Below are 14,900 nucleotides of genomic sequence, written 5' to 3' on the forward strand. Positions count from 1 at the left end.
GTTATTAAGACATGCTGTCTGAATGTGTTCATAAAGGCCCTGAACCACAGACTGTACATAAAAGATGGACTTGGCCACTGTGGCATCACTTAAAGCTGCTCTTATGGAGAATATCATCTTGGCTTTTATGCAGCTAGCAGTCATTAACACAAGAAGGTGAAGTGCGACATTATCAGCAAATGCTACACTGGTCAACAAGCATTTTTCTACTTGTGCTTTTACAAATTTTACTTGGTGACCCCAAATCTGACAACTGTTTTTATCTAGCATCAACAAAAAAAACATCTTTTTTTTGTTGTTATGATCTTCTAGTAATTGGATAACTTGGATGACCAGGTGGGAATGCTGATGCGTTTTAGCATTTAAGAGTTACATTTGGTCTCCAGGTTTGGTCTTTGTGGATTCTGAAATCCATGAACTGATGCGTGAGTTAAAAAAAAAACTGAAGCCAACTACATCAGCAGCATAGGACAGATCCGTGCAAGTTGTCCAGAATTTTCTTGGCAATCACAGAGCAGAGAATTATGCTGAGCTTGTGGATAACATGCTGAAACCATATCAGCTAATGAGTGCCAGACTGTCACTGAAGAGGCAGTTTTTACGTTCTCTTGTTGACTTTTTCCCATTAAATCTGGATGACAGCGATGAGCGTGGGGAAAGATTTAATCAAGATACGAAAGTGATAGAAAACTGATATAAGGGAAAATTTAATTTGAGCATGATGGGTGGCTACAAAAATACTCAGTACCTCAAACATCTTTGAGCGCACTGACCACATTTAATTTTGAGCTAAATAGACAGAAATATGCTTTAATGCATCTCTGAATAAAACACCTCAAAACAATTTTGCCAGGAAAATTTCAGCCATAGTGTCAGACATATATTATATTGATTAAAGTTTCAAAATGCCAATGATGTGTATCTCAGTAGCATAACATAAAAATAATCTAATTTCAGCAACCTTTAACTTTAATAGGTTTACATGCATGTGTTCTTAGAAAAATTCAACCCCATACAGTTACTGTAAAGGAAAAATTATCTGCAGAGACTTCATATATAGACACTACATATATTATTTATTTATATTCATTGCTCCAAAATGACCAGAAAAACTGGAAATGCTACTAAACAGGTGGACATTAACCTCTCCATAATCTTAATTGGTGTGGTTAAGATGGGCATTTTGGTCCCTCACATTTACTGTTTTTTGGGGGAGGTCCACTCCACTTGATCTGAACAGCCACACTGGAAGGCAGCGTGAAAAGCTGGTTGTCATTAAAGCACTGATGGGGATGTGATGGCATTTAGCACACATTTTCAGAAAGTCTCACTGGGGACACACTCATGGTGCTTTTTTGGCTAGTACACACAAAAAGTGGCACAAATAGTTGAGTGATAAATGAAAGAAGAGTACTGTGGCGTACAATACTGCAGATAACGGGTGACACAAACACCTTTAAGGGTGATGTCACCCTTAAAGGTTAGTTGCCTGGATCCAGCCACTCTTACTGGATTGCATCATGTCATCTCAACAAGAACAAATTAAGTTGCTGAATTTCATGCAGATGCTACATGATTTAATTACGTTCACCATAGAAACATGGAATTATTTAGTTCAAATTACAAGTTTGGATCTTGTGCATGTAACAACCACCCAATTTCATTTTTTGAGTCTACTCACGAAATTCACAAGATCACATCAGATGTCAAACCACAGGAAAATCAGTGGGGTTACAAGAGGCAGACAACCACACCACGTGTATGCTGTTACTATTTCTTATGGTTTAACTTGTCAAGGACAACAACATAAAGCATCATCAAGCATAGCTTTTCTATCTTTGTTAAGTCTGTATTGACAGATTAATGCCGTGGTGGTTCATGCTGTTGCCTCAGAGCAAGAAGATCCTGGGTTCAAATCCACAATGTGGCAAAGTTTGCAGTGGGTACTCTGGTTTCCTCCACAGTTAAAAGTCATGCAGTTGTAAGGGTAACTGGTTATTCTAAATTACCCAAAGGTGTTGAAGTGCAAATGGTTGTTTGTCTCTGTATGATAGACTGGCGACCTGCCCCTGTTACCCTATCACTTCCGCAGCCCAGATAAGGAGATGGGTGGATTGGAAGTTGCTGTAAATCCGTTGAATTTTTTTGTTGAACATTACGTAATATGAATACAACATGTACTACAGACATAAGTTACATTTCATTCATTCAACATGATTATCGTTGGTGTAACAAAAATATTTTACTAGTTCATGTAACAAGACTGACTTTTGATGTGCCAAAGTGTTTAAACAATATAAGATGGATTTAAATAAATTTAATTAGACTAACGTGGTGCAAACATGTTGATTGAACAAAAGTCAAATTAATTGAATGTTAATGTTAATATTATGTTAAACCTACACACATATATCGTGTTGACACAACACAACCAAGATGGATTAATATAACATGATTTGTTTAGATGGAATATAAGTGGCAAGATAAAATTACGTTCATCCAATGAATTATTTTTTTGAGTGCAGCCTTTCCAGATGTTGTGTTTTTTTAAATAGGTTTGTTTAAGTCATGATTTATGTCATGACTTTGTTGAGACAGGGCTGCAGAATCCTTCCGACAGGTTTAAACACAGTACTATATGAAGTTAAGCTTAAGCACATTAAGGCAATTCTCCCAAACAGACTTAGTGGAGGAACTGCTTCCACAGATATATAATTACTGAAACAGGTCTGTATGTTTCTTTCACATGGCCACATCCACAGGAATACGACAGTATTTATTAAGACGACCGGATCCAAACCAGAGGAAAGGTTTGTGTTACTGTTCAGTAAAACAAATCAAACTAATTAAAGAAATTGCTGACTCTGCCAATCTGCTCTGCAGCTGTTTGTTCCTGAGAATAATAAAAATGCTTTCAGCACAAATTTATCAGCACAAAGCGTGATAATAAATGAGAGAGCTCATCATGGTCAATGTGCATCAGGCACAGTATATGACCACAAAATGCACAGAAACCAGAGTGGTGTACTATTGAGCAAGTTTGGCATAGGCAGGATTTCTGGGAGCTAAGAGGTTTAACTAATCTTAACTGAAGCCCAAATCATACAAATTTATAAAACTCTTGCATAAAAGCCCTGTGACAGACTGGTGACCTGTCCAGGGTGTACCCTTCCTCTTACCCCCTGTGCCTGGGAATGGTTCCAGCCCCCCTCCCCCAGATGGATGGATGGATGGATGGATATTGCATATAGCTGCTTGTGTCCTCTCTCATGCAATGCAACCACACACACAGTACCCCAAGAAAACTACTTATTGTTGTTTTCAAGGCAAGGAACATAAGAGCTGAGTTTTGTGCCATCAGAGGTATTTGTGTTGTAACAGTTTAACTTTCAGGTCTGATTGCAACCTTAAGATTTAAAGCTGAAAAAAATGGTCTGAAGAATCATTAATCTAACATTATAGCAGTCAGCTGTTATATTCCTGTGGCTAGTGAAGCGCAAGTGATGATTTAGACGTTAAGTGCCAGAAATCAACAGCTCTGTGGGGAAAAAAAAATCCCTTGTGCCGTTTTGACCTCGTCTTTTAGAGCTGGTAAAGTGTCGGCGTGTAAGAGAATAAGACGGTCTTACCGAATTGCCTTTGCTCTGTGTGAGGCTGTGGTCCTGCTGCATCGGTGTGATGGGGGAGGATTTCAGAGGGGGGGAGAGGGTGAGGTCCCGGCGCAGAGGCCGTGAGTCCAGCTTCTCCCCCTGTCTGTCCAGCTTGTGCGCTGAGTCCTTTCCCCCTTCCCTCCCCTCTTTCCCTTCCCTTCCCTCCCTCCCATCTCGGTTCTTATGCCTCTGTCGCTGTACGGCGTGTGAACGCCCCTCTCCGTGACCGTGCCTCTCCTCCCCGTGCCCATGGGGCTTGTGGGTGGTTGAGTCTCTGGGCTGTAAAGGCTTCATCTCCATCTCGTAGTTGCTAATTTTCTCCTCGTCCTGCTCCAGCAGCCGGCCTCCCCTGCCGTGCACGCCCCTGTGGCTGGACGTCCAAGAGGCAGATGAGGATGACTCTGTCCACCTGGCCTGTCTGTGATTGGAAGAGCTGTGCTCCCGCGACTTGTGATTAGAGGAGCTGTGTTTGTGTCCGTTGGTCCGGCTAGTGCCTCGCCCACTGACCCCACCTCCTTTTGACAACAATCCCCTTCTTTTGTCTTCACTCCAGCTGTTGGCCCGTGGATACTCCCCCTTCCCTCCTCCACCTCCAACACCTTCGCCTCCCACACTGCCTCCCTCCATCAACACCTGAATTTCTGTCTGCACCCCCCCCATACCTTTCTCACCTCTTTCTCCCCCCTCCCTTCCCCTGTCCCCATGGTCCACTGCGCTCTGCCGGTGGAAACGGGCACTCTTGGTTCGTTGCGACGGCCGGGCAGGTGGCGGCGGGGTGTGGGGTGGCGAAGACGAAGGCGGGCTGAGATCAGGGGTTGCAGCGTCGTTAGAGGGGTCGTCAGAGGCTGCGCTCTTCACATACAGGTCAGGACTGTCGGCCGTACCAGCGCTACTCGACAAACCCTCGCCCTCCACTTCACTGGACACTTGACGTTTGGGACGCTGCACTTCCATACCTGCAGAAGACATCAGAAAGGCATTCAGGACGAGAAGGAGGAGATGAAGGAGTTTTACTTGTTGGAATTACCCAATCTGGTTTTCTAAATGATACACCAGTATCACTGTAGAAAAAAAATAACATAAAACTTATATAAATAAAAAGTAAGGGCCTGTTGTAAAAACATGATGGGGTTAAATCTTACATTTACATAAAATATATCATCGCAATTCCAATTATCACATGCAAGTGTTTTAGGCTGGTGAGTAAGTGTGACAACACCCACAGAAAATAATCCCACAAGTTGCACAACACTGCATAAAATCTCGTTACATGTGTAAAGATGACTGGGTTAGAGTGGGGGCTGAATTTAACACTGTCAAGAAAACAATACAATTTTCTTTAGACATTATGTTTGCAGTGTTTTCCCTACTCCATCTGCTTACAGCATTAAAGCCACTGGGCCAACAGAACTCTCATTTCTCCCACATCACCAAGAAGCCAAAGAGGAAAACATAATGATTAAAGCAAAAATAATTCATTTGATTTAATTAATTTAGCTGTGCATGTGCAATGTGGGGTAGACAGAGCACAGAGCACATAGGAGAGGAGACAGAAGAAGAAGAGAAGGGAAGTCATCAGACGACTGTAGCATTTATGGTACAGCAACCTCCAGCTGCTCCAGTCAGCATGTTGAAGTATTGTTGGGCAAAATACTGAACCCCAAATTCCTCCGATACAGTGTATTCATTAGAGTTTCAGTGTATATGTGACAGAGGATAAGTGCTCAAAAGCCCAGAATAAATGAATAAATGTTTGTGTAAAATGTGAAACTTTGGCTTGTAGTAAAAAAGCATTATTAAGTAAGTCTCTGTTTGTGCAGATCATTGGGATTGTGGGAATTTAACAACACAAAAACACCAAAAAGCTTGCAGTGTGTAGCCCAATCACACAGTATAAGAGATGGTTGTAGGTAGATGTCACCCACTGGTTTGTCAGGTTCCTTTTTGATGACTATTTGGTCATAGGTCAAATGCTGACTGATTAAAAAGCTGGCTTGAACAGAAAAGAGTTGATGTCAAGATCTCTGCGAGCAGTAAAAACTGTACAAAACATTTTTCAAAAAGCATTTGTGGAAAGTGCAAACAATGGTTGCAGTATTTGATAAGTATTTTTTGTAAATTATGACTTTTCTCCATAGCAGCCCCTAAGTGACGGGCCAACCAGGACACTGCCCCCTTCTGACAGTAAATAGCTACAACATGGGCACAGCAACTACGGACAAGCCACGCACAAGCATGCCGGGTTCATGGCTAGTGTATCACATTTGATACATACAGTTTTTGTGAGTTTTTGAGACTTTTACAAAAATAAATAAATAAATAAATAAATAAATAAATTGCACAATGCATTTTGAAACAATAAATTACAAAAAACATGACGGATGTACCAAATATAATGCAAATTAAAAGTCATATACACAAATTCAAATTAATAAAAAATGTCAGATGGCTCAATAAACATTGAATTTTCACAAAAATTGAATTTTCTGGCAATTATTTGAAGGTTCAGACTTTAAAGGGTCAGGTTTCTCTTCTGCTGAGAAACAGCTGAGGGTCCTTTAAATAAAATACATCTTCAATGTCTAACTTTAAAAAATATCACACGGTAAATTGTGAATATTCTAGCTACTCTCCATGTTTTTCTGAAACTGTTACGTAAACAGTGAACAAAGCACAGTAGGGAGTTCTGTGCCTGCTGAAGGACTTGTGCACTGCAGCAGTTTCCCTCCACTCAAAGTCCACTTGATTAACATTAACAAATCAGCTACATGGTGCCAAAGTTGCCTGGCAATGCCTTCCACATAAAAAAAAAATATGTCAAGTATAAAAACGCAAGCCATCTCACTGATTTTTTATAAGCCTGTTTAAAAAAACATTTACAAAAGTTAAACTGGGAGGAGAAGAAGTGTAAAGATCCTTCCATAATCGATCTTCTCATCCATTCCACCTTTACATCTTTCTATACAGTCCTTTATTTTTTGTCAGAAAGCAGAAGAGGCGGCAACAGTAAGGTAGATGATGATTATCGAAACAGGTTATCAAAACAAACATCCTGCAAAATGTCAGCGCTGATGCTTGTTGACAAAGATGCTCTCACAACTCTGTGTGCGTGAGGTTTTTTTAGCTGTGCGAAGAAGCAGACGAGCAGAATTGACGGCAAAAGAACAATCACTGTCATCTCAGCTCCGTGTGTGTGTACAGCGCACGGCATGAAGTCACTGTGTGCGTGTGTGTCACGCTGCATGTTGGACTGTGTTGGCTACCTGCAGCGTTCTACAGGTATGAGTGACAGTGGCAAAACCGCGAAGCTGGAGGGTGGTTGGCGTTGACCTTTACCACACACACAGCTCTTGATGTGTTTTGTGTGTTCGGGGTGTATGCTTACGTATTGCTGCCTGCTTGGCTTGGTTTCTGGATCTCTATAGAGACGGATATGAACATGTGCTATATATAAAATTTTTAATCAGTGCATGTATGGTTGCCCACCATTTCCTGGGTGCTGGAAAGAAGGGGAGAACTGCTTGGCAGTGACCCTCGCGATGCGACTCTCTTCCTGGGCCTTCTGAGCTGCTGCTACCGCCGCCTCAGCTTTACCCTGTGCGTGAGCCGTCCTGAAACACAGAATAGTAAAAATAATAACTTTAATTTATATAGCATATTACAAATTTTCTGAGCAAATTTTCTGTTGCTGAGCATTTTGACAGCAGCAACTAAATGAAGCAAACATTTGAAAAAAACGCATATGAGGACAGCTAAACCATAGTAAAAGTAAAAGAGGGAGAGAAACTGTTTGGGAAATGTATTTAAAAAAATCAGGAATGTTTTTCCCCTAAAAATATGTTGAAATATGAAACTAAATCTAGTAACTGACTCAGCCCTGACTGTAACCATTGTTCCCTTTACTACATTCTGGTGTTTATGGTGCTAAGCGGTCAGAGATAAAGCTAAGTGAAAGATCATGAAAACCCTTTAAAGTCAGTCTATTTTAAAACATACCAGTTTAACATAAATGAATACAGCACAAAAGGCCAACCTTAACTTTAATCTTTAAGGGAGACCCATTCTGTTCATTTCCAGTTTCACGTTTTCATGCTTGGACTATACTAGAGCACGTTTGCATGAACTACAGCTCAAAATTTCAGTTTAATTCAGTTCTATTTTTATATAGCACCAAATCACAACAGCAGTCACCTCAAGGTACTTTATATTGGACGGTAAAGACCCTACAGCAATACAGTGAAACCCCAACAATCAAACCAACTCCTTTGAACAAGCACTTGGTGACAGCGGGAAGGAAAAACTCCCTTTCAACAGGAAGAAAGCTCAGACAGAACCAGGCTCAGGGAGGAATGGCCATCTGCCACAACCGGTTGGGGGTTAGGGGAGAGAGACAGGTCAAAAAAACACACTGAGAAAATCGAGCCACAAAAATAATCCTTGATCGTCTGGTGCATCTCCTCAGTTCATCCACTAGCTGGAATAATCAATTGTGTCTCCTTTCCCCTTCCTTCAAGCAACCATATTATGATTGGCAGACCATTGCAAGAAGGTTTGACCAGAGAGTGGGTGGGGCTTTTGCACTTATGGCTTCAACTGTGCGTACAAGTAGACACAGTTAAGGCTATAATTCTTTTATTTTTATAAAAAGTTTGTAGAACAGTGTAAAGTAGGAGTTTTTAGCTATACATGTCTAAAAATAGGGAATATAATGCTTTTAAGAACAAACAGTGCAGTACATTAGAGGGAGATAAGGAAAAGAATAGAATAAGAGAAAAACCACTGTCCAAAAATACTGTAATTTTAAAAAAGTCATTAGAAACTGACCTTTCGAACAATAAAAGTGCCAACAATGCTCCACAGTGTTTCAGTTTTTCACTGATACAGGGGTATTTGTGGCTGAGCCCCGGCTTATTCACACAGCACCTACAGAACACACCGACTTTGCTCCATTAATTAGATCCCAGTGTTTGTAGCCCAAGGGGTGATGTCGTACTGTAGTAGCTTGAACACTTGCATAGTTAAAAGGAAGGTTAAAATCTGTTTATTGTCACAGTTATTCTAAACAGGGACTCCCTTTAATAGATTTTTTTTAAATAAACATTGCTAAGTATCTAGCTCATTATATAAAAAGCGAAGACAGTGTGAGCAACCTTTTTGGCTGACTGTTTCTCAAACTAGCAGAAAAAGCCAACAGCAGTCATATTGGGCATCACAGCATCACGGCACATTTTTACTGATTCTGTACCTTCCTGGAAATCCAATGGAGGGATTTTCACCACTCTTTAAAAAAAAAGAACTTCATTTAGTGCTTTAAATGGCAGAAAGCGCTGTCTGACACGCAGGTCCAAAACCTACTATAACTATTTGAGTGGTTTGAAATCTGATAACCAAGAAAGTCACAGCATAAGACTGATATGTTTTTCATATTCAACAAACCATTCAGTAAGGCCTTGCCCTGTGTAGTTACAGTGCTTCTGCTACTTTGACATATCGTGCATTAAAAGAAATGCTCTTCTGCATACCTTGGCTGTATGGGTATTTTCCCCCAGAGAAGGTGGGTTATCTGGGTTTCCAGGGCAACAAATGTTCATATTAAACATGGATAAAGTTTAGAAAGTGAGGTCAGTGTATGTACAATTTCCCAGAGGAACCCACCCGAGGGATTAATAAAGTTTTATCTTATCTTATCTTATCTTAAGTATCTCTCTGAGCCAAATATTCAGTTCCAGGCAGTTTATTTTCCTACTGTTGGCATCAGCTATAACCACAGAAGCTCCACCCACCTGCTATTAAAACATTTTGCTTTCTGCCAATCAGAAGAAAGCAGGCTTAAAGGCTGTGCTTTAAAGAAGAGAAGCTAAAACGATTAATTTTAGAGAGTGAATGAACTGAAGTGCTGCAGTATAAGACAATCAATGATTATTTTTTGAGATGTGAATCATGCACAGCACCTCTAGTAAAGTCCAAGAATTGAATAAATAAATAAATAAACTGAGGTGTAAACGAGCATAATAGAGCGTCTCAGAGCCAAGCAGGTGATTTTTGTCATTTTTACTCTGTGCAGAAATTATGTCTAAGTAGGAGAAAATTTATGAATGCCAAAAAAAAACACAACTGGAGAAAAGGTCATAATGCTTTGGTTGTATAATAACACTTTTCCTGTCATTATGGAAGCTTGAATAACACACCTACATCAATCACATCACTGCTGTGCCCATATAACGCATTTATTCTGGGGTATTCTTATTAACAGAACCGGCATTATTCATTTTGTGTTTATATGGAATCTCTTTCATAAAAGACACCTGAGCCAGAAGGGGACAAACACGCGCAGGCATCAGCATATTACATGATACCTCAAACAGAAGCTGCGGCGGGACAATTACTACAGAGCCACAATATGATGAGATAGCATGCATTCATCTGTTTACAGGCGCTGTAATCTTCTGCTTGAAAATGTGTTTACTATCACAAAATAATTCATCTCACTGCCTCTCAGGCTGTCAGGCTTTTCACATCCCCTTCATCTCACTAACAGCCTCTTTTTCAGTCTCCTTTTTAAAACCACTCTCTCACTCTTTCTGTTATTTCTCATTTTTCTTTTTGCCTCTCTCTAATTGCCCCTGCCTTCTTTATAACAAACCCCTTTTCATGTACCTCTTGTCCCACCCTCTTTTCTTTCTCTCTGGTAATATCAAATAGATCTTTTCTCTCAATTACAACCCTCCTCTCCCCATCATCTCTCTATTTCCATTCACCTATCTTCCTCTGTCTATCCAAGGGCTCTACACTCGTCTACAAAAGCCTCTCCATCCGTCCCTTTTCCCTCTCTGGGCAGTAACAGTCTTGATGCAGTGTTGCATGTCAATGGCTATTGATTTTTTCTTCTCGGCCTCTCTGTTTCTCTTTTCCCCTCTGTGGACTCTCTGCCAGCATCCACTGTGTCAGGCTCACAGCATACACAACACCACCATGTGAGTGCACGCCTCCTGGTTGTAAGGGAGGTGAGGTATAAAGAAAGGGAAAAGACTGTTTCCTTAATTTACACAGCATAATCAAGGATAGTGCTTTTTTAATACATAAAAAAAAATCTTCATGTGGTTTAAATGTCACGAACACACAAACCCACTCTTAAAAAAGTCTCTCTGTCTAATTCTGTGTCATCCTTTCCTCCACAACTTCCTGTCCGGCTCCCGTCTTCCCAGGGAACAACCTGTTTCTGGATGAATCAACTGCCTGGAGAGAAAGGAGCTGCCTGTTCAAAGAGGGCTCGATTATACAACACAGCATCCTGTCCAAGAGAAGATGAAAAAAAAGAGCTACAGATGGAGGGCAGGAAGAGGAGAGGAAAGGAAGCAGAGCTGGAGGGAGGTGATGAGGAGGAGGGAAGGAGGACAAAGGACAGGTACAGTGTGAGGATGGAGAGTGAAGAAGATTGGTGTGAGACTGAAAGAAAGATTGAGTTAAAAGACGTTACATATTCGACGTTACCAAATCACTGTCGAGTTAATTGTGGGAAGGAGGATAACCAGTGGTATCCTATTCATGGCAGGAGTGGACAGGAGGAAACAAGCTAGCACTGTTGCTGCTATATTTTTATGCAGGCCTGGATTTTAGTACTATCATAGTCTTATCATATTCAAAGCTCAGTTAAGAAAATAAAAATAAATAGGATACCAAAGGTTTTGTTGTGCTGTTGGGAAACGTAGCTGACCGAAGTTCCAGATTTCAAAGTAAAATTTGAGATATCAAAATAAAAGGATGACCAAAATGAGCAAGTCGGACAATCACTCACGCTCCCATTCATACCTATGGCCCATTCAGAATTGTCAGTTAACCCAATTCATGCATGTCTTTGGACTGTAGGTGGAAGCAGTCTGCACAAGAACAGGGAGACCATGCAAACACATAAAAAAAATAAATACAATGAAAAATAATTAGGGGCAGCTTGCCGTAAACTTGTAGTATGTGTAAATGTGAGTGTGAATGGCTGTCTGTCTCTGTGTGTTAACCCTACAATAGACTGGTGATCTGTTCAGGGTGTACTCTGTGCTCACGTGTTAGTGACAATCACAACAGAGGCCAGCCTGAAAGCTTATCCTCATATATCACCTATTTAACATCATACTGTAAGACTTCAAATTAGCATTTGAGACAATAAATTAATCAAGAAAGTTTTTACTGAGGTCACATATTGCATGAGAAGTAGATATATTTCCTAATACACGTCTATATAAATAAACTTCTTGTTGCAGCCGGAGGAGTCGCCCCCTGCTGGTGTTAAAAAAGAACAAATTTTAAAGCCATTTCAGCATCGGCTTCACTTTGTAAACGTGGACCTGTCTAAACCTGTCTACATTCATCATTTGTATACAGTCTATGATCTGAAACAAACCGGTGGCCTGACTTAATGCCAGACAGCAAATCTTTGGGTTTGGGGCTGTTGCTAGGGAACAAAAAAGCAAGTTTCTCAAAACATATGATGGCTACTACAGATACAGTATCTGCACCACAGAGGTTATGTAGAGCACCTGCTGTGCACAGTAGTGCTAAAATAGATCCCTAAAAGAAATAAATAAGGCTTAATAAAATATTGTATATTAATACAATCCCTACCCCCACATCTAACTTACATCTCGGAGACACCTTCTAAATGTTCCTTAACTGACGGCACACTTTGAGAAAGCCGCATTGATGCTTAAAACGTGACACATTCAGAGGACACTAAATGAGCAGGGATATCAAGGCCAAAAGGACGGGCGAAATAATAGGACAGGGGACATGAGGAGAATGAAAACAGAGCGATGTAGGAGATACGGAGGAAGACAACAAAGTGCAATGAGATGAGGTTAGGAAAGAGACAGAAAGAGAAAGTCTAATCCGGGGCTCACGCTCTAAGCTCCTCCATCATCTCTGTCATCGCTCTGAACCAGTTGATGATGATGAGGATGATTCATATCTCACAAAGCTTTCCGGTTTGCATCACTGCTAATAGTGTGTGTGTCTGTATTACTCATGTTGTGGGGATATAAATCTGTCTAAACAGTGCCGGGACTCCAACAAAAACAAGCCCCCATAAGGTAAATCTGTCAATTTCAGCATGGACACTTCCGCTGTGTCTCAGTTGGGATATTTCTGTTCCTAAACTTCCACGTATGGAGGCCAATCCATAACTTTTAGTGTTCCACTGTGGGTTTTTTCTATCCAGGCATGCTTTTACGGCATTGGGATTTCCACACTTTGCACAGAAGATGTCAACTTGTCTGCAAATGCTTGCTAGCTACTAGCTGAGCTGGAGTAAAACAGCTTTAAAAGCCTTAAAACACGCCAACCAGAAACAGAGACCAGTGGTTTCCAGGGGGTCACTCGTCTCTAGGCCTGTGTGACTGTTTCAAAGCAGCTCTTATCAGCCTTCAGCAACGACTTGCCAGCTGGTCAGGAAATGCACATTATTCCCTTGTGACTGGTGTTTGCTAAGTAGTCACAGGCAGTGTCTAGGCCTTATTTATTTGACTCTATATTGTCACACATCCAAATTGGTAGAGAGAGGCTAAACTCATGCGGTTAGCTGTCGTGTGACTGCAAAGCCCCAGTACTTCATATAATCATGCTCACAATAGTAAGTGTAAATACTGGAGTACACAGTATGAAATACAGTTTTGGATTAAAGTTAGAATAAATCACCGGCAAATGAATGTAAGTCAGTGTAACGCCCTGTGAAGTGATGGAAACTCAGTGTGTGTGTGTGTGTGTGTCTGTGCTGAACTTTAGGCTTACCAATGAAACGAGGTCACAGAACTTCAGCGACTGGAGTCCTGTGACACAGTGAGTCACTGGTGTGTTTATCTGGTACTGACTAATCACAGGTAGCCTGATGAGAAATCAGTTACATCAGCACATGTGACAGCAGTAATCAGGGCACATGAGCTTGGTATCGCACAATCGCACACACACACACTCACACATATAAACAAATCTGGGATTTACTGTAACATCAGGCACGTGGACAGCTGACCCTGAATTTCTACCAGCTGTTGTATTCTCTTCAGGAGATAAACCCTGACCCCTGACCTCACTGCTTGCTGCCCTGCCTTTAGGAACAAGTAGGATGTACATTCAAACTCAGCCTATGGACAATTTTAGAAGCACATACACACAGCAAGAAATCGACGAAAAAGGGCCACAAATCCTCACACATTGTGCTTTCATTTTGCTCAAAGAGAACTGCAGCAATTATCCTGTGACTGTTTCACCTCTCAGGGTTTCTCCTGGTGTTCCACAAGGAAATACCCTGCTGTTCTGTTCTGGGACACACACACACACACATACAGAGAGGCTGTTCTGTGCTGTGCTACATTGCTGCCCGAATCTGGGTTAGACATTTCTATGTGTGTGTGTGTGTGTGTGTGTGTAGGAGAGCGGAGAGCTAGGCCAGGCTAAAACTGTACGTACAGTTAGGTTATTCTGGGCAAATAAAGTTGTGCCGTTATCCTAAATCAGCAACCTGCTCTGAGCAAATATTTAAAGCATCACCACTTTGTTACTCATCAAATTAGTAAAATCTGCATGTTACCTCAGCAATATGCCGACAACTTCATGCTCCAGTCTCAGAACCCTGATGTTAAATGATGAAAAACAAGCCAAAATAAATGTCCTATACTAATAAATTGGACTTTACCATTTTGTTTCCACAGAAACAACATTAAATGCTTAACACATCCTGAATTAGGTTGGAGCATTCACTAACAACTCAATCAATTGACATCATGATCTTTTAATGACCCAACTCAGGATGATGTGTTTACAAATCCATGCTTTCAGAGGGGTTTATTGTCATATTGTTGCCCCTTAATGCCCTTGAGCTGGCACATCTTGCCCACAGCTTTGACAACAAATCAGCAAACCAAAGAACCCCCCCGAACCCCCCACCAGGTTTCGACCCCACAGTTTTGCACCTATGTGCCAGTTATGTGTAAATAAGTGATTTTAAAATGCCTTACTTGTATAAGCTTCTACATGTTTACTAGAAAATGGTTCTTTCATACACATGTTTACCTCTCTGTGTAATTTCCTGGGCTAAACATAACCAAACTGTGAGTAAGAATGAAAGTAATCAGAAAGTAAAACCTAAAGGTAAAAAACTGGTTCCAGATGAGTCTGTGATTTCAGGTGTGTTTGTGCCAACACTGCCCTTCCTATTGTGGACTGTGGGCTTTGTAACAGTGGAAACACTCAATTACGCTAGAGTAA

General features: G+C 41.0%; 1 protein-coding gene across 2 annotated transcripts in view; it reads right to left on the reverse strand.

The window, feature by feature from the left end:
- jph3b (junctophilin 3b) overlaps positions 1 to 14,900 on the reverse strand; it is a 54,335-nt gene that overhangs the window by 10,682 nt on the left and 28,753 nt on the right. Inside the window, exons 4-5 of one of the 2 annotated variants that reach the window (XM_040035352.1) lie at positions 7,137 to 7,261; positions 3,630 to 4,606 (exon numbers count right to left, since the gene is read on the reverse strand). In XM_040035352.1, coding sequence (XP_039891286.1) covers positions 3,630 to 4,606; positions 7,137 to 7,261 — 1,102 coding nt within the window. Of the gene's footprint in view, positions 1 to 1,622; positions 4,607 to 7,136; positions 7,262 to 14,900 lie in introns of those variants that run through there. The other variant, XM_040035343.1, reaches the window with a different exon arrangement.

This window comes from Simochromis diagramma, unplaced genomic scaffold (assembly GCF_900408965.1).
Source record: "Simochromis diagramma unplaced genomic scaffold, fSimDia1.1 OVJJ01000333.1, whole genome shotgun sequence".
NCBI classification, from domain to species: Eukaryota; Metazoa; Chordata; class Actinopteri; order Cichliformes; family Cichlidae; genus Simochromis; species Simochromis diagramma.